Source organism: Cervus elaphus, chromosome 19 (genome assembly GCF_910594005.1).
Source record: "Cervus elaphus chromosome 19, mCerEla1.1, whole genome shotgun sequence".
Taxonomy (NCBI): Eukaryota; Metazoa; Chordata; class Mammalia; order Artiodactyla; family Cervidae; genus Cervus; species Cervus elaphus.
The window spans coordinates 10,817,299-10,837,482 of NC_057833.1; the positions used below are offsets into that span (position 1 = coordinate 10,817,299).

The window sequence follows — 20,184 nt, forward strand, 5'->3', positions numbered from 1 at the left end:
TATAAATAAATTGTGGACTAGAGGTCTCAAGAGATCTTTTGAACTAAGCCCTTCATCTCGACAACTTTTGGACTCGGATGAAAATTTTACCAACGCCTTCCCAATTAACTTGCCCTCCCTGTAGTGACTGAGACCATAAGTTCCCTTTACACACCCATGACCTCTAGGGATCTTCTTTCCGGTCAAGAACAGTAACTGCCCACTGGCGCGTCCGGCACAAGGGCCCTGGGGTCAGGGGTGAGAGGTAGACCGACTTCGTTCTCCACCTCTGCCACCGTCATTCCAACATAGAAATGTCTCCCTCCAGCCCGTCCTCCTCTGCCTCGCCCTTCGCATCCCCTGCCTCCCACTCACAGCATCCAGGGTAAGCTGAGCCAGTTCTTTGACCCCAGCCAGGAGGCTTCAGGCTTCCGTCAACAACTTGGCCCGGGGCGGCGCAGGGGTGTCCTGCTTCCGCGTTGGCGAGTGGCGTGTGTCGTGACGTCACCGCGCCTTGACGTCAGGCCGACGTGCAGCACGGTCTCCTGGGAGACCAGGAAAGCCGTTTCACCCCCGGCGGAATCGAAGTATAGGTGAGAGACAAGGAAAAGCTTTTTTGAGCCCGGGAATGACCTGGTCCCGGCGCGCAGTTCCGAAGAAGAGGCGTGCTGGCAGCCCGGGGGCAGAGCCGGAAAGCCGAGCCGTGGTGCTGCGCCGGGGGAATGGGCCCCGCGCCCTGCCTCTGCCCCCAGCTGCTGCCTCTGTCGATCTTCGCGAGCCTTTCCGGCTGGGCGCCCTCTTCTCCCCTGAGAGCGCGGCTAGGATAGGCCTCATCCCCGCACCTCCTCTTCTTCCCGCCTCCACGGGTCCCGAGGGGACGGGGTTATAAAGGGACAGATTTCAAAACCCTTGCAGCTGATTTTGGCTTCACTTGCAGTTAGTTTCTATTTGGAAAATCCTGCCCCTTCAGAAGGTCTCAGGACGTGAACTCCCTCTTCACCTGACCCTGACCTCATCTATGGTGATTCACACACACTAAAGGAATAGTTCTTTAGGGAAGGGCCTGAAAGCTGAACGTGAGTTAATGGCCCAGCGTGACACTGGTGTCATGAAGGGAGGCGGAAGTGAACGACTGGGGACGGGTCTGTATTTTTGACATCTTCCTTGTAATCCTGTCAGAGCAGGTTCGCAAATACCTACGCAGCTGCCGCGGGTTATCACCGCACCTTATGTCGAAGAACAGTTGACAAAGTGTGTAATGTCTGAGAATAAAAGGACCTCTTTTGATTTAAAAAGAAAAAAGCAAAATAATGAAAGAGTAAATTAAAAGTTAAAAAAAAAATTCCCTCTTGCCTAAAGGGAAAGAGACCTCTCCCATCCCTTTCTTGGGAAACCTCTTATGGCTGTGTGCTTCCTCTGTTCCTTTAACATGTATGTATGCAAATCTTTTGAAGAACCAGAATATTTTTCTGGAGGACCTGGGAGCCATTTAAAATGTAGACATCAAGGGAAACAGGGCCCATATCTCCATATTACTTTGGGGTTTAGTGCTTCTAGTAACCAAGTGCTTTGTCTAGAGATATGTATTCGTTTGAACAAACACTGCTAGCTAGCGCAGGTGGCTACTTCAATTACCAGGTGAATTTAAAACAAACTATGAAATAGAGTATAGCAAGCTCTGTTGAGGACTAATTATCTTTTATCTTGAGAACATGTATGTAATGGAGTGTATCTGCTTGGCTGTATTAAAAAGTGGGATTTCTTTCCGTCTTTGTAATCTTATTAGCAGATTAGCTGTGCATCACAGTCTAGTTAAATGCTTATGTGATAATAAAATTGCTTCCTTCATTGTGGGGAAATTTTCTAGATGGCAGGATTTTTTAAATTTTCCTCAATAATCAGACCTACCAGTTCTTCCCACTCAGTATAATAAGGCCACAAAATTGGACTAGATTTACAATAAGGAAACTGTTCCACTGTGCCACTAGATTCATGCTCTCAAATACGTTTAGGTGTGAAATTTTTAAAAGGAAATTTAGTTGGTAATTTTAGGAAAAATTCTGCTCACAATAGAGTTTCATTAAGATGAAGCCATCTTATTTTACTGATGGTGAGCTCACTGTAAAATGACAGAAATGAGAATAGTAAGCTTTCTGTGAATAATGAGCTCTTGCCACATCACTGTGACAGCCTGCCAAATATCAGATTGTTATGTACTTGGCTATGTGGGCCAATGTTCACTATGTCAGTTAACTTTACTCTCTCTGTCCACACACATTGTATTACCTTTATCTTTAGGTTGGAAGACAGCCCATTAGTTATTTATTTTAAACAGCAGCTCATTAAACATGGAACTTTGCTAACAAGGGGGATTGGAAATCCACCCTTCCACCAATACTTAAACAATTAAAAAAAAAATTCTGCCTCACAGGAACTTTTGTCAATTACAATTTGCTTGATATCTTGCTATGTGGCTGGGATTACTTTTTCTGATAGAGTACTGTGCCTCTTTAGTCTCTGTTTGTCAAAATCTTGTCCTGACCAAAAGTAAACCTCTTCAGGACACCTTTGCTAATTCCCCATTCCCATGAGGAAGATAAGACATTTTTTTCCCCGGAACTTCTAGATCGTTCCTCATCTACAGCTCCTGGCCCTCAGGCCTTTCCTGCTGTGGAATTGTGCCTATATTATCTTACTCTGCTGTCCCCCTTCACTTCCCATATATACGTGTGTGTGTATATATATATATATATATATATATATATATATATATCTGTATACACCCATACATATGAATGAACATCTCTCACTTCTTGAAACTGGACTGTCTATTCTTTCTCCTTATTTGGGAAACATTAAAAAAATAAGAACTCATTGTGCCCCTTCATTAATCTTGTGTGGTTTTATGAAAGTAATGATAGAGTTTTATATTGAATTGTTTTATTATAAAATGAAAAATTTTAAAGTAAAACATCTGTGTAAAAATTATATAAATGTCCACTTTTGGTAAAATTGGCACTTGGCTTCTTATGCTTTAGTGACTTTTCTGTTCAGTGCTTGCCTATCATATTTAACTTGGTAACTAAATATTTTTTCCTGTACTTCATTTAAACCAGCATTCATGTCACAGTTGCTTTTTTTTATCTGCTAAACTATTCTATAGATATTTTTTCCAGCAGCTTTTCAGGGGAGAAACTTTTCTTTTAAATGAAATAAATGGATCTGTTTAAAATTTTCTGATCCTTAATCTGTATTTGCAAAACAAATACCTAGTTGTATGCCACTACAGAAGTTACAATTATAAAGTTCCAAAGAAAGAAAATGTTATTTTTAATTCAGTAGTCTCTCTAGTCCTTCCTGTTCTATTGGCCTAATAACCACATGAGAAAACCTCATTTGTACCTTTTAACATTGAGTTGATGAAACAGACGTCTGTGGAAATAGTTATCCCCATTGATTCCCAAATACTTGTAGGAATTTATCTTTTAATTTAAATTTTCTTCATATTGTTTTAATTCTAATTATCACCATCAATGTTTTTAGATTATTTTACTTCAAAGCTCCTTCAGTATATTTTTGGAAATTATGGATCGTCATGTTCCCATGCATGCATTACCTGAAGAAATCCAAAAGGTATGACATTATGTTATTACAGCACAACATTAGGAGAATTTTAACAGTTAATTCTAAAACATAGGAGAATGAATTCAGAGGTTTTATATTTATTTTAGTCAGGCAGGGAATCTGCAGTGAATTGGTGGAGTGGGGAAGGAAGTAATTGTAATAGTCAAAACTGTAGAATTCAATTCAGTGCAAAGAATGTTCAGCCTGTGAAAGAAGCTGGATATATAATTCTGGCATGGTATTTGACCAGGTGTTTTTGGAGCCCTTGTAAAACAAGGGCTCCAGCAACGGCCAAATACTAAGATATTTATCTAGCAGCTTTTCAGGGAAAAAAAAAGAAATGACATAAATGGGTCCGTTTCAAATGTTAAGTAATCCTTATTGTATATTTGCAAAACAAATAATTAGTAGTAAACCACTACAGAAATTTTCAGTTCAGTTCAGTTGCTCAGTCGTGTCTGACTCTTTGTGACCCCATGAACTGCAGCACGCCAGGCCTCCCTGTCCATCACCAGCTCCTGGAGTTTACTCAAACTCATGTCCATTGAGTTGGTGATGCCATCCAACCATCTCATCCTCTGTCATCCCCTTCTGCTCCCGCCTTCAATCTTCCCCAGCATCCTGGGCTTTTCCAATGAGTTGGCTCTTTGCATCAGGTGGCCAAAGTACTGGAGTTTCAGCTTCAGCATCAGTCCTTCCAGTGAACACCCAGGACTGATCTCCTTTAGGATGGACTGGTTGGATCTCCTTGCAGTCCAAGGGACTCTCAAGAGTTTTCTCCAACACCACAGTTCAAAAGCATCAGTTCTTCCATGCTCAGCTTTCTTTACAGTCCAACTCTCACATCCATACATGACTACTGGAAAAACCATAGCTTTGACTAGACAGACCTTTGTTGGTGAAGGAATGTCTCTGCTTTTTAATGTGCTGTCTAGGTTGGTCATAACTTTTCTTCCAAGGACCAAAAAATTTTAGTTTGTAACTTTTTTTTTTTAAATAATTTTTATTTATTCATGGCTGTGCTGGGTCTTCACTGGTGTGCAAGGGCTTTCTCTATTTGCAGGGAGTGGGGGCTACTCTTTGTTGCAGGCCTGAGAGCACACAGATTTCAGTAGTTGTGGCACATGGGCTTAGTTGCTCTGCAGCATGTGGAATCTTCTGGATCAGGAAGACCCATGTCCTCTGCATTGGCAGGCTGCATTGGCACAGTCCACTGGGCCACCTGGGAAGTCCTAGTTTGTAACTTTTTGTGATGCAAAAATTTTAAGGGTGTCTCTCTATAAGGGTCTATTTCAGTTTCACCTTAATTCTTATCTTTTACCATGTTTTAAGGCCTTTTATAGATATCAACTCATTTAATCTGGTTAACATTCAATTCTTTTCACCATTGCTAAGCTATTTTCCTGCCTGTTAATTTATATCTGTCCTCAGGTAAAATCATTTCTCCCATATTTACTGTGGCAATGCATACATTGCTAACAGTGTAATTAAAAATATCTCTTTGAAACAGATTGACAAATTATGAATTAAAACCTCAAACCTTAACTGTCATTTATCATTCAGTTTTTAAGGTAAATCTGTAGTCAGTTTAAGATTAATCACCAGTCCATTAGTTTTTAATTAAAAACTGCAGTCAGCTCTCAGGTATATTTTTATCTTTTATGCATGTAATGCCTGTTATCATTAATCATGCCATTGATTTAACTTGATGCTTACTTCTACTGCATGTCCTTTAGATTTATGTAAACTGCAGTCTAGCAGGACCTGGAAGAGAAGTCCAGTTACCTTTAAAGACCTTTTAAACCATTGCACTTAATTTGCTTCACCTTTAAAGTTAGATATAAGAGAAAGTTCAGAGAGAGCTCAGCTTTGCTATGCTTACCTGAGAAATGGTACCTAGATGTGTTTGAATACATGGAGTGTCCTCGCACTCCCTCAAATGATTTCCTTTCATGTACTAGCCTGGTATGGTAGAGATAAAAAGAAACAAAACAAAACAATCTACAAGAAATAATACCCATACTCAGATACCAGTCATCTGTTAGGAAGCAGATATATAATGACATGAAAAAAAAAAAGACCCTAAAAGACAATGTTGATTTAAATGTCATGTAAGATACTATCTTCTCTGAAAATAGAGAAAGTGGGGAGAGTAATCCCTGAATATCATGATGGTCAAGGGAAGATCTTTCTGCAGGAAATAGAACTGGAATTGGCCCTTGAAAGTAAAGTACTCCTATAGACAGACAGGGAAAAGGGTGTTCTGGGCTAAGTGATCAAAAGCTCACTATTAAGAAAAAAAACTGGCCAGGGTAGAGAATGTTTAATAATGTCAGTGTTTTAAATGCATTAAAGAGTATGTGTTTATTTTAACAGAGTTTTAGTCCCTTGGGCTGCAAGGAGATCCAAACAGTCCATCCTAAAGGAGATCAGTCCTGGGTGTTCATTGGAAGGACTGATGTTGAAGCTGAAACTCCAATATTTTGGCCACCTGATGAAGAGCTGACTCATTTAAAAAGACCCTGATGCTGGGAAAGATTGAGGGCAGGAGGAGAAGGGGACAGCAGAGGATGAGATGGTTGGATGGCATCACCAATCATGACTCAATGGACATGGGTTTGGGTGTACTCCAGGAGTTGGTGATGGACAGGGAGGCCTGGCGTGCTGCAGTTCATGGGGTTGCAAAGAGGCGGACATGACTGAGCGACTGAACTGAACTGAATGAGTTGAAGAATGTGGTTTTTTTCTTGTTTAAGACACTTATATAAGTAAATTTTTTAAAAATGCTAAAACTAATCATTCTATAAATAGACATATTCTCAAATCTTAAATGACAGGGAGCTGTCCGTGTAATGCAAAGAGGTGGGGAGGCCAGGAGTAGCTTAGCTGCCTAAGGCCCTGGACAAGTGAGTTGTAGCCCTTGGTCTGCTGAATACTTAGCCTGTAAAGTGCATCTTTGCAGTTTTTCAGACTGAAGTTAGATACACTTGTACAACAAGTATTTATCAAGTGCCTATAGTGTGGCAGACACTGTTTTGGCTACTTGATTATAAAGCAACCAAAAATATGCACATGCATCCCACATCCTGTTAGAGCTTGTTTTGGGAATGTCAGTTACTCGTTTTCCATAACTTCTTACCTAATATTTGATTCCTCTAGATTGTCCATAATGTCCAGATTGTAACTGGTTAAAGCATATTTATTTAATCAGCTTACATACATCATTCTATATACAAGCATGTTAAACAGATATATAAGCTTATACTAGTAATAAGAGTACTTCAGATTAGAACCATTTCATTATTAAAGTTTAGTCACTCAGTCGTGTCCAGTTTTTTGCAACCACATGGACTCCTCTGTCCATGGGATTTTCTAGGCAAGAGTACTGAAGTGGGTAGCCATTTCCTTCTCCAGAGGATCTTCCCGACCCAGGGATCGAACCCGGGTCTCCCACATTGTAGACAGACGCTTTACCATCTGAGCCACCAGGGATTTCATTATTAAGATAAAACAAATCTTAGCCTTTCATAGTGACTTGGAAATTGTGCTGTAGTTCTTTATGGGATAAGAAAGGACGGGTGGGTCAGTGTACAGTGACACAGAGGACTTTTAGAGGCTTTTTTCGTTGTTCTTTTGTTCACTTTTTGTGTTAGTTTTTATGCAGGCTCTTCCTTCTAGGGGATTCCCTGGTGACTCAGATGGTAAAGAATCTGCCTGCAATGCAGGAGCCCAGGGTTCGATCTCTGGGTCAGGAAGATCCCCTGGAGAAGGAAATGGCAACCCACTCCAGTATTCTTGCCTGGAAAATCCCGTAGACAGAGAAGCCTGGCAGGCTACAGTCCATGGGGTTGCGAAGAGTCAGACACGACTGAGTGACTAACACTAATGGCTTCTTTCTAGAGAAGCCCCTGCCGTGTTCCCTTTTTTGCTGTGTGTAGGCAAGAAAGGTTAGTGTAGAAATCAGCAAAGAGAAGTGGGGGAAATCTTTTTCCCTCTGTACTTTTGCTGTATAATATGGAAATAGGATGGTTGATCAATTACTCGAAAGATATATGATAAAGGAAATGGAAATGACTGTACTACACTGTACACACACTAGTGAAATAGGTAGCAATAGGTAAGAGTTCTGAGAGAATATAAATGTGGTGGGGGAGATGGCCAACAAAGGAAAAGTGTGGAGAATACGGATAATACTAAGCTCTAGTTAGTCCATTACCTTATTAGAAAGAGAAGATTGTTAAATCGTCTCACCACTAGTCTCATCTTCTTAGGAAATCTTAGGGAAGAAAGAAAAAGATAATCTTTTGACAGCCACTCCCAGATCTTTTTGTTTTTTTAATCACAATTTCTGACTGAGCATAAACACATTTCAGATTCCCATCTCCCCAAGTAGCAGAAAATGTCAAACGGACTAATGGGCTGGAAGGCAAGACCATACTCATCCCTTGTCTGCTGCTGGACTCTACAGCTTACTTCCTTGTGTACTTAGATTATATCTCTAAATATACTCTCTAAACAAAGTTGACTCCTACCTGTTTCTGACTTCCAATAAGTAGCAGCTTTGCTGGAATTTTCATCTAGCAGACTGAAAGCAGAATGCACTTGTAATGATAGTACACTTCGTGTTTAGTATTTTATTGCCACAATTAAAACTAAAACACTTAGAGATGAGCAAAATAATAATTCCATATTTCTTCCCTTCCTGAATGTGCACCTATTTCAGAAACATATGGACTCTTTTTAGAAAGAAGAACAATGAGTAATATTCCTTTTTGCTGTTTTTGCTAGAAGATATACACAGAAGTCAGAACAACCTCAACAGTCAGTGGAAAAATCAGTTATTTTGCAAAAGTAGAACTGGTCTCTTGTTTTTTTTTAATGGTGACAAAATGAGCACTACTAATAGGATTTTAGCCTCAGGAGATATTTATTATCACAGGACACAAAGTAAAATAAAGAGACCAGAGTTGTTTATTTTATAAAACAGAAGTGGCAGTGCAAGGGCTGGAGAGCACACTGTTCTTTCTGGGATAACAATCCCTTTCCCTACCAGCAACAGCTCATTTTGTCCTGTTTCAGTAATTTTAGTACTTTGAAACTTTGAGATTTATTCAGAATAACAGTTTTATATTTCCAAGCACAGGTTGTCATTGCCAGAAAAAATAAACTTAATTTTCCAGGTCATTTTGGGCCACTGTGGTTAGGATCAGATTTTGTGTTGAATTAAAGTAGAGGAAAAGGAGAGAAAATCGTCGTTGAAACATTAGTGCTATTATCCTGGAAAAGCAGTGATATGTCTATGTGTGTGGGGGTATATGTGTTGTCTTTTTAAGTAATTGTAGTTTTGAAACTAATGAAAAAAGACATAAGCTGTATAATTTTTGAAGAGACTGTTCACTTAATATTGTGACCCAAGAGAGGTCATTAGGGAAAACTTAAAAAAAAAAAAACTATGAGTATTGAAAATTCTGTATTTGTTAATTTGTAGTCCAAAATACTTTTGCTGCCTGGCCATAGAGAGTCCCAGAATTTACTAAGGTGAAGTTTTTTAGAAAAATAGGTGTTGGGGTAAATATACTTTGGAGGTATATTTAAATCTAAACATAGGCATGTCATGTATAATTTGTATATGAAAACAACACTTCTTAAAATTGCTTATTGAAATTTCTCTGTGGATTAATCTCTAGCATTTTAGTACCAGCTTTATTTATTTTATATTTTGTTCGTTTGAAACCAAACCTTTTCTTTCAAGATCAGGGTAAATTCACAAGCAGTTGTGAGAAATGATACCAAGAGATCTCATGTACCCTTCTCCCAACTTTTTCCAATGGTATCATCTGGCAAAACTCTACTAGATATCACAACCAGACATTGACATTGACACAGATAAGGATTCTGTGACAACAGAGATTCCTCATGTTGCCCTTTTGTAGCTACGTTCATCTCAGCCTCTGCTTTCACATGCCTCCACTATCCTACCCCCAATTCATGACCTCTAGCAACCAGTGATCTGGTCTCCCAATAATTTTGTCACCTCAAGAATGTTATAAAAATGGGATTATGCAATATGTAGTCTTTGGAATTAGTTTTTTTTTTTTGAATCAGTGTAATTTTCTGGAGTTTTATGCATATTGTTGCATATATTTGTAGTTTATTCCTTTGTATTGCTGAGTAGCATTCCATGGTATAAATGTACTGCAATTTATTTAACCTGTTGAAGAACATCTGAGTTTTTCCTGTTTGGGGCTATTATGTATAAAGTTACAGTAAATATTAGTGTACAGGTTTTTATGTGAACTTGTGTTTTTATTTTCAGAGGATAAATGCTCAAGTACAATTGCTAGATTGTTTGGTAGTTGCATGTTTAGTTTTCTAAACATTGCCAAACTTTTCCAGAGGGCTATAGCATTTTACATCCTCACCAGCAGTGTATGAGTGATCCAGTTTCTCTGCATCTTTAGTATTTGATGTTGTTATTGGTTGAAAAAAAGTTTTATTGCAGTATAGTTAATGTACATAATTATATGTTTCAGGTGTACAGCAGAGTAATTCACAAGTTTAAAGGTTATATTCCACTGATAGTTATTATAAAACATTGGCTATTTTCCCTATACTCTATAATATATCTTTGTGGTTTATTTATTTTATATATAGTAGTTTATACCTCTTAATCCCCTACCCCTAACTTGCCCCTTTTCCTTTCCCCCTCCCCACTGGTAACCACTAGCATGTTCTCTTTATCTGTGATTCTGTTTCCTTTTTGGTATATTCAGTAGTTTGTATTTTTTAGATTCTACATATATGTGATATCATATAATAGTTATCTTTGTCTGACTTATTCCACTCACCATAGTGCCCTTCAAGTCCATGCTTGTTGTTGCAGATGGCAAAATTTCATTCTTTTAATGGCTGAGTAATATTCCATTCACATCTTCTTTATCTGTTCATCTGTTGATGGACACTGAAGTTGTTTCCATATCTTGGTCATTGTAAATAATGCTGCTGTGAACACTGTGGTGCATGTATCTTTTTGAATCAGTATTTTCATTTTTATCTGGATATATACCCAGGACTGGAATTGCTGTATCATATGGTAGTTCTAGTTTTAGGGATTTTTTTTTGAGAAACTTCCATTCTGTTTGCAAAAGTGGTTGCACCAATTTATATTTCCACTAACAGTGTCTGAGGATTTGTTCTTCCCTGCATCTTCACCCATTTCTGTTAATTGTGTGTGTGTGTGTGTGTGTTAGCCATTCTTAATAGGTGTGAGATGATATCTTTGTGATTTTTAATTTTCATTTCTCTGATGATTAACAATGTTGAGCATCTTTTCAAGTGCCTATTTGCCATCTGTATGTATTCCATGGAAAAAGATTTATTCAGGTTTTCTATTTTTAAATTGGATTTTCTTTTTATATTGAGTTCTATGAGCTGTTTGTATTTTCATTATTAACCCCTTATCAGTCATATCATTTGCAAATATTTTTCCCATTCCATAGGTTGTCTTTTTGTTGTTGTTGAAGGTTTCCTTTGCTATGCAAAAGCTTTTCAGCTTGATTAATTCTCATCTGCTTGTGTTTGCTTTTGTTTCCTTTGCTTTAGAAGAAAGATCAAATAATATTGTTATGATTTATGTCAAAGAGTTTTCGTCTGTTTTCTTCTAGGAGTTTAATGATTTCTGGTCTTACATGTAGGTCTTTAATCCAGTTTGAGTTTATTTTTGTATATGGTGTTAGAAAATGTTGAAGTTTCTTGTTTTAACATGTAACTGTCCTATTTTCCCAACAGCACTTATTGAAAAGACTGTCTTTTATCCAGTTTTCTACTGTATATTCTTGTCACTTTTGTAGTAGATTAATTGACTGTAAGTGTGTTAGTTTGTGTCAGGACCCTCTCTTCTGCTGCAGTGATCTGTGTGTCTGCTTGTTCACTGCTTCTGTACCAGAACCATACTGTTTTGATTGCTGTAGCTTTGCATTATAGTTTGAAGTCCGGGAACATGATACCTCTAGTTCTCTTATTTCTCAGTATTATTCTAGCTATTTAGGGTCTTTTGTATTTCTACACAATTTATAAAACTGTTTGTTGTAGTTCTGTGAAAAATGCCAGTGATATTTTGGTAGGAATTGCATTGAATATGAAGATTGCCTTTGGTAGTATTGTCATTTAAACAATATTCTTATAGTCCATGAACATGGTATATCTTTTCATCTGCTTGTTTCATCATCAGTTTCTTTCATCAGTGTCTCATAGTTTTCCCTACATCCTCAGGTAGGTTTATTCCTGGGTTAATTTTGTTCTTTTAATTTTTGTTAATTTTTGTTAATTTTGTTAATTTTGATATGACTGTTTCTTTAATTTCTCTTTCTGATAGTTTATTGTTAGTATATAGAAATGCAATAGATTTCTATACATTCATTTTGTATTCTGCAACTTTGCTGAATTCATTCATGAGTTTTTTGGTGGTATCCTTAGGATTTTCTATTGATAATATTGTGTCATTTGCAAACCATGACAGTTTTATTTCTTCCTTTACAATTAGAATTCTTTAATTTCTTTTTCTTACCTGATTGCCGTGGCTAAGACTTCCAGTACTATGTTGAATAAAATTGGCAAGAATGGGCATTGTCTTATTCCTAATATCAGGGGAATGCTTTCACTGTTGACTATGACATTAGCTTTGGGCTTGTCATACATGACCTTTATTATGTTGAGGTATGTTATATTTATACCCACTTTGTGAGAGTTTTTATCATAAATGGGTGTTGAATTTTGTCAAGATTTTGTACCTATTATGAATGCAGAGTTCCAAAGAATAGCAAGGAGAGATAAGAAAGCCTTCCTCGGTGATCAATGCAAAGAAATAGAGGAAAACATTAGAATGGGAAAGACTAGAGATCTCTCCAAGAAAATTAGAGATACCAAGGGAACATTTCATGCAAAGATGGGCTCAATAAAGGACAGAAATGGTAGGGACCTAACAGAAGCAGAAGATATTAAGAAGAGGTGGCAAGAGTACACAGAAGAACTGTTAAAGATCTTCATGACCCAGATAATCATGATGGTGTGATCACTCACCTAGAGCCAGAATCCTGGAATGTGAAGTCAAGTGGGCCTTAGGAAGCATCACTACGAACAAAGCTAGTGGAGGTGATGGAATTCCAGTTGAGCTATTTCAAATCCTGAAAGATGATGCTGTGAAAGTGCTGCACTCAGGATGTCAGCAAATTTGGAAAACTCAGCAGTGGCCACAGGACTGGAAAAGGTCAGTTTTCATTCCAGTCCCTAATAAAGGCAGTCCCAAAGAATGCTCAAACTACTGCACAATTGCACTCATCTCACACGCTAGTAAAGTAATACTCAAAATTCTCCAAGCCAGGCTTCAGCAATACATGAACCAAGAACTTCCAGATGGTCAAGCTGGTTTTAGAAAAGGCAGAGGAACCAGAGATCAAATTGCCAACATCTGCTGGATCATTGGAAAAGCAAGTGAGTTCCAGAAAAACATCTATTTCTGCTTTATTGACTATGCCAAAGCCTTTGACTGTTTGGGTCACAATGAACTGTGGAAAATTCTTAAAGAAATGGGAATACCAGACCACCTGACCTGCCTCTTGAGAAACCTGTATGCAGGTCAGGAAGCAACAGTTAGAACTGGACATGGAACAACAGACTGGTTCCAAATAGGAAAAGGAGTACATCAAGGCTGTATATTGTCACCCTGCTTATTTAACTTCAATGCAGAGTACATCATGAGAAACGCTGGGCTGGATGAAGCACAAGCTGGAATCAAGACTGCTGGGAGAAATATCAATAACCTCAGATATGCAGATGACACCACCCTTATGGCAGAAAGTGAAGAACTAAAAAGCCCCTTGATGAAAGTGAAAGAGGAGAGTGAAAAAGTTGGCTTAAAGCTCAACATTCAGAAAACTAAGATCATGGCATCCAGTCCCATCACTTCATGGCAAATACATGGGGAAACAGTGGCTGACTTTATTTTTCTGGGCTCCCAAATCACTGCAGATGGTGATTGCAGCCATGAAATTAAAAGATGCTTACCCCTTAAAAGGAAAGTTATGACCAACCTAGACAGGTGTAAGGTTAGGTTGTTTATTTGAGATATTTCTTGTTTCCTGAGTTAAACTTTTATTTCTATAAACTGCCCTCTTTTTCTGTGTCCTTTTGTTTTCATTTTCATTTAATTTTTGTGATTTTTAATTACAAAGTAATTTTTAATCTTTTTTAAAATTAAAAGAAAATTTTAATTTCTTTTTTCAAGTAATTTTTAATTTCTTTTTTTATTTCTTCTGTGAACCATTGGTTGTTTAGTAGCATATTCTTTAGCCTTCACATGTTTTTTTTTTTTTTTTGCATTTTTTCCCCTTGTAATTGATTTCTAGTCTCATAGTATTGTGGTTGGAAAAGACACTTGATATGATTTCAGTTTCCTTAAATTTTCCAAGGTTTGTTTTGTAGCCTAGTATGTGAACTGTCCTGGAGAATGTTTCCAGGCACTTGAAAAGGAGCATATTCTACTGCTTTTTGATGGTATGTTCTATGTATATCTATTAAGTTCTTCTGGTTTATTGTAATTTAAGGCCAGGGTTTCCTGATTAATTTTCTGCTTGGATGATCTATCCTTTGATGTAAGTGTGATGTTAAATCCCCTACTATTATTGTATTACTGTCAAGTTCTTCCTTTATATCTGTTAGTATTTGCTTTATATATTTAGGTGCTCCTATATTAGGGCTTATGTATATTTGTGATTATTATATGTTCTTGGATTGAGCACTTGATCATTTAATGTCTTTGTCTCTTGTAACATTCTTTATTTTAAAGCCTATTTTATCTTGTGTAGGTATTGCCAGCCTGGCTTTCTTTTGATTTCCATTTGCAATGAATACCTTTTTCTATCCTTCATTTTCATTCTGTTTGTGTCTTTAGGTCTGAAGTGAGACTGTTGTAGGCAGCATATATATGGATCTGGTTTTTGTTTCCACTGAGCCACTCCAGGTGTTTTGATTGGAGCATTTAATCCAGTTATATTTAAAGTAGGACTGATGCTGAAGCTGAAACTCCAGTACTTTGGCCACCTCACATGAAGAGTTGACTCATTGGAAAAGACCCTAATGCTGGGAGGGATTGGGGGCAGGAGGAGAAGGGGATGACAGAGGATGAGATGGCTGGATGGCATCACCGACTCGATGGGCATGAGTTTGAGTAAACTCTGGGAGTTGGTGATGGACAGGGAGGCCTGGCGTGCTGCAATTCATGGGGTTGCAAAGAGTCGGACACAACTGAGCGACTGAACTAAACTGAACTGGCTGATATTTAAAGTAATTATTGCTGTCTATGTTCTTATTGGCATTTTGTTAAGTTTTTTCAGATCTTTGTTGTTCCTTTCTTCTTCTTTTGTTCTTTTCTCTTGTGGTTTGTTGACTATCTATAGTGCTGTGTTTGGATTCCTTTTTGTGTGTGTATGTTTGCATCTATTATTAATTTTTGGTTTGTGGTTTACCACGAGGCTTATATATAGCTATATATATATGTCATGTGGACTGTAGCCTACCAAGCTCCTCCGTCCATGGGATTCTCCAGGCAAGAATACTGGAGTGGGTTGCCATTTCCTTCTTCAGGGGATCTTCCCAACCCAGGGATCGAAAGATCTCCCGCATTGGAGGCAGACGCTTTAACCTCTGAACCACCAGGGAAACCCTACTATATATATATACATATATATATATATATATATAGAGAGAGAGAGAGAGAGAGAGAGTAGTTAGTTAAGTTGCTAAGTCATGTCCGACTCTTGCGACCCCATGGACTGTAGCCTGCCAGGCTCTTCTGTCCATGGGATTCTCCAGGCAAGAATACTGGAATGGGTTGCCATTTCCTTCTCCAGAGGATCTTCCTGATCCAGGAATCGAACCCGGGTCTCCTGCATTGCAGGCAGATTCTTTATGTATATATATATATATGGAAATGGCAACCCACTCCAATATTCTTGCCTAGAGAGTCCCTTAGACAGAGGAGCCTGGTGGGCCACTGTCTATAGGGTCGCACAGAGTCGGACACAACTGAAGCGACTTAGCATGCGTGCGTGCATTGGAAAAGGAAATGGTAACCCACTCCAGTATTCTGGCCTGGAGAATCCAAGGGATGGAGGAGCCTGGTGGGCTGCCATCTATGAGGTCGCACAGAGTTGGATGCGACTGAATCGACTCAGCAGCAGCAGCAGCACATATATATATATAGTCTTAAATTGTTGACCTCTTAATTTCAAATGTATTTTAACATGCTTGCATTGGTACTCTCCACCCCTCACTCGTACTCTTTTTAAGACAACATTTTACATCTGATTGTTTTGTGTATATCTTAACTGCTTATTGTGGGTATAGATGATTTTCGTACTTTTGTTTTTTAACCTTTCTACAAGCTTTATTTCTGGTTCATTTCCTTTCTTTACTATATATTTGCCTTTACCAATGAGCTTTTTCCCTTTGTAATATTCATATTTCTAGTTGTGGCCTTTTTTTCTTTTTTACTTATAGAAATCACATTAACGTTTCTTATAAAGTTGGATTGGTGGTGTTAAGCTCTTTTAGCTTTTGCTTGTCTATAAAATGTTTGATCTCTCCATCAAATCTGAATGAAAGCCTTCCTGGATAGAGTATTCTTGGTTGCATGTTTTCCCCCTTTATCACTTTAAATATATTGTGCCACTGTCATTAATTTTTATTAAAATCTTTCTTATAGGTGTGCAGTGGTAGCTTATTGTGGTTTTAATTTGCATTTTCTTAATGACTAATTATATTGACTACTTTTTTCATGTGCTTATTTGGCATCTGTGTGTCCTCTTAGGTGAAATATCTCCTAACCATTTTCTAATTTAATTTTTTTTTAAACTGTTGAGTTCTGAGAGTTCTTAATATAATCTAGGTACTTGTCCTTTGTCAAATATGTGGCTTGCAAATCTCTTTTTCCAAATCTGTAGCTTGTCATTTCACCCTCTTTACAGTGTTTTACAGAGCAAAAGTTTAAAATTTTGCAATTCAGATTATCAGTTTTTCCATCTATAGATCATGCTTTTGGTATCAAGTGTAGAAACTGTGCCTAGTTTAGATCCTGAGGATTTCTTCCTAGGCTTTTTTCTTCTAAAATCATATTTTTATGTTGTTCATTTTAGTCCATGATCCACTGTAAGTTAATTAAGTTAATGGGGTGTGAGGTTTAGTTTGAAATCCTTTTATTTTTTATTTTTATTATTATTTTTAACCTATGGGTATCCAATTGTTCCAAGACCATTTGCTAAAAAGGTTGTTTTTCTTTTACTGAATTGCTTTTATACCTCTGCCAAAAATCAGTCTGGCATATTTATGTTGATCTATTTCTGGGTTCTCTATTATATTCCATTTGATCTATGTGTCTGTCCTTTGACCAATACCATGTTGTATTGATTACTGTAGCAATACTATGTCTTGAAATCAGGTAAAATACTTTTCCCACTTTATTCTTGTTTTTCAGTACTCTTTTAGCTTTTCTAGTTCCTTTGCCTTTTCGTATAAATTTGAGAACATTACAGTACTGATTGTATCTTAGAAAAGTGCATATTGCTGGAAATAGGGGTTTTGGGTAGATGGTCTTTACCAAAGTGGTTTTTAAGTTGGTAGTACTGCCAGTTGACTTATTGAAAGGAAGGGTTTTGATGGCCTTATGAACTGGTCAGGCGGTCTGTGTTACTAATGACTCAAAAGGTCCTCTGTTCTGTCTCAAAATGTTTCTCCTGAATGAAATTCACTAGCTAGACACTCATTGTTTTGAGTAAAGGTATCTTTTTTTAATGTAAAACTTATTAGAAAGGTTAACATTTTATATGTGCTGTCATTTTTGCAGCAGTGAAATTTTTCCTATTTCTTTCTTCCTTATGCAAACATAGAAAGCATGGAATGGGTGGGGAAAGAAAGGGAGAACAATTTTTTTGAGCAGAGGATGCCTCACTTGGGCACTAGGAGGTTACTGAGTGGTTTTTCCACTTGAAGCATAGTTAGGAGCTTTGGAAAGGATCTGAAGCCTAATTTAACCTTTTAAAAAATTTGCATCATTTTATATTAAATAACTGTAATTTGAAAAGTACAAATATTGCATTTGAGAAGTATAGTTTACAATTTATTTTAAATGGCTCCGCATTTGTTTAATATACTGCATTTGTTGATGCCTCCTCCAAAATGCATCTTGTAAAAAGCAAAAACATCCTGCTAATGATAGCTCTTTTCTCAAGAATGACAACATGTCGTTATTTTACTTACAAAACGACATGATACAACACCAAGTTATAAGAATGAAGCACAAATTATATTTCACAAAAAACAGCTAAGGTTTACTTACTTCATTTGGGAACATAATTATAGTATTTCATATCTTCTCAAGTTTCACAGAAATGTCCTAAGTAATTAGCCTATACAAAGAGTTTGAAAGTGTTATTATATTTTACTGTTGCACTTTTACTTACCAAAAACTGTTTACAATTTAATAGCACTGAAACCTTTGTTCAGTATGCTTGTTTCATGTAGATCATCAGTGACTTAGGTTGTACTAAATGAAACCTAGAGACTATTCTTATGGATTTATTATTTATTTTATAATTGTTTTGTTTCCTAGATTATAGTAAATATCATATTTTGGCTTCCTATACTGAACATCTAGAGGCCTGTTTTATAGTATGTATATTTCACTTATTTCAGCTTTTCCCACCATGCTTGCTATGGTGGAATAACATTCTAATAATTTTCACAATTTGAAGTTTATATGATTTGTGTTTATATGATATGTTTACATCAGGCTGCAAATAAGCTCTATCCAGCAAGAGTTTTCTTTAAAATAAGGACACGGCATTTCCCCAGGAACAGGGAAAGAACTGTGATTAATAGGCTAAGGATGAAAGTTCTTTAGAGTAAGAATTTTTAAATTGATGAGAAGGAACCAAAACTCATGATGGGCAGAGGGACTGTAAGAAAATATGCATATGTTCTGTATTAGTTCAGGTCTCTTGACCTGGATGAATTATATTCCTGGGGACTGATCAGTTCAGTTCAGTGCAGTCACTCAGTCATGTCCGACTCTTTGCAACCCCATGAATCGCAGCACGCCAGGCCTCCCTGTCCATCACCAACTCCTGGAGTTTACTCAAACTCATGCCCATCGAGTCGGTGACGCCATCCAGCCATCTCATCCTCTGTCGTCCCCTTCTCCTCCTGCCCCCAATCCCTCCCAGCATTAGGGTCTTTTCCAATGAATCAACTCTTCATGTGAGGTGGCCAAAGTACTGGAGTTTCAGCTTCAGCATCAGTCCTTCCAATGAACACCCAGGACTGATCTCCTTCAGGATGGACTGGTTGGATCTCCTTGCAGTCCAAGGGACTCTCAAGAGTCTTCTCCAACGCCATAGTTCAAAAGCATCAATTTTCAGTGCTCCGCTTTCTTCACCGTCCAACTGTCACATCCATACATGACCAGTGGAAAAACCATAGACTTAACCTGATAGACCTTTGTTGGCAAAGTAATGTCTCTGCTTTTTAATATGCTATCTAAGTTGGTCATAACTTTCCTTTCAAGGAGTAAGCGTCTTTTAATTTCGTGGCTACAGTCACCATCTGCAGTGATTTTGGAGCCTGAAAAAATAAAGTCTGACACTGTTTCCACTGTCTCCCCATCTATTTCCCATGAGGTGATGGGACAAGATGCCATGATCTTAGTTTTCTGAATGTTGAGCTTTAAGCCAACTTTTTCACTCTCCTCTTTCACTTTCATCAAGAGGCTTTTTAGTTCCTCTTTGCTTTCTGCCACAAGGGTGATGTCATCTGCATATCTGAGGTTAATTTTTCTCCTGGCAGTCTTGATTCCAGCTTGTGCTTCTTCCAGCCCAGCGTTTCTCATGATGTACTCTGCATGTAAGTTAAATAAGCAGGGTGACAATATACAGCCTTGACGTACTCCTTTTCCTATTTGGAACCAGTCTGTTGTTCCATGTCCAGTTCTAACTGTTGCTTCCTGACCTGCATATAGGTTTCTCAAGAGGCAGGTCAGGTGGTCTGGTATTCCCATGTCTTGAAGAATTTTCCACAGTTTATTGTGATCCACACAGTCAAAGGCTTTTGCATAGTCAATAAAGCAGAAATAGATGTTTTTCTGGAACTCTCTTGCTTTTTCGATAATCCAGCAGATATTGGCAATTTGATCTCTGGTTCCTCTGCCTTTTCTAAAACCAGCTTGACCATCTGGAAGTTCTTGGTTCATGTATTGCTGAAGCCTGGCTTGGAGAATTTTGAGCATTACTTTACTAGCGTGTGAGATGAGTGCAATTATGCGGTAGTTTGAGCATTCTTTGGGATTGCCTTTCTTAGGGATTGGAATGAAAACTGACCTTGTCCAGTCCTGTGGCCACTGCTGAGTTTTCCAAATTTGCTGACATCCTGAGTGCAGCACTTTCACAGCATCATCTTTCAGGATTTGAAATAGCTCAACTGGAATTCCATCACCTCCACTAGCTTTGTTCATAGTGATACTTCCTAAGGCCCACT

The 20,184-nt window shown here is 37.9% G+C and overlaps 1 protein-coding gene across 1 annotated transcript in view; it reads left to right on the forward strand.

Moving 5' to 3' along the window:
• Positions 1-500: 500 nt before the first annotated feature.
• The window catches only part of LEKR1 (leucine, glutamate and lysine rich 1), a 209,108-nt gene continuing 189,424 nt past the window's right edge, over positions 501-20,184 (forward strand). The window contains exons 1-2 of the mRNA XM_043875221.1: positions 501-572; positions 3,523-3,612. Coding sequence (XP_043731156.1) covers positions 3,565-3,612 — 48 coding nt within the window. The 5' untranslated portion in view covers positions 501-572; positions 3,523-3,564. The remainder of the gene's footprint in view (positions 573-3,522; positions 3,613-20,184) is intronic.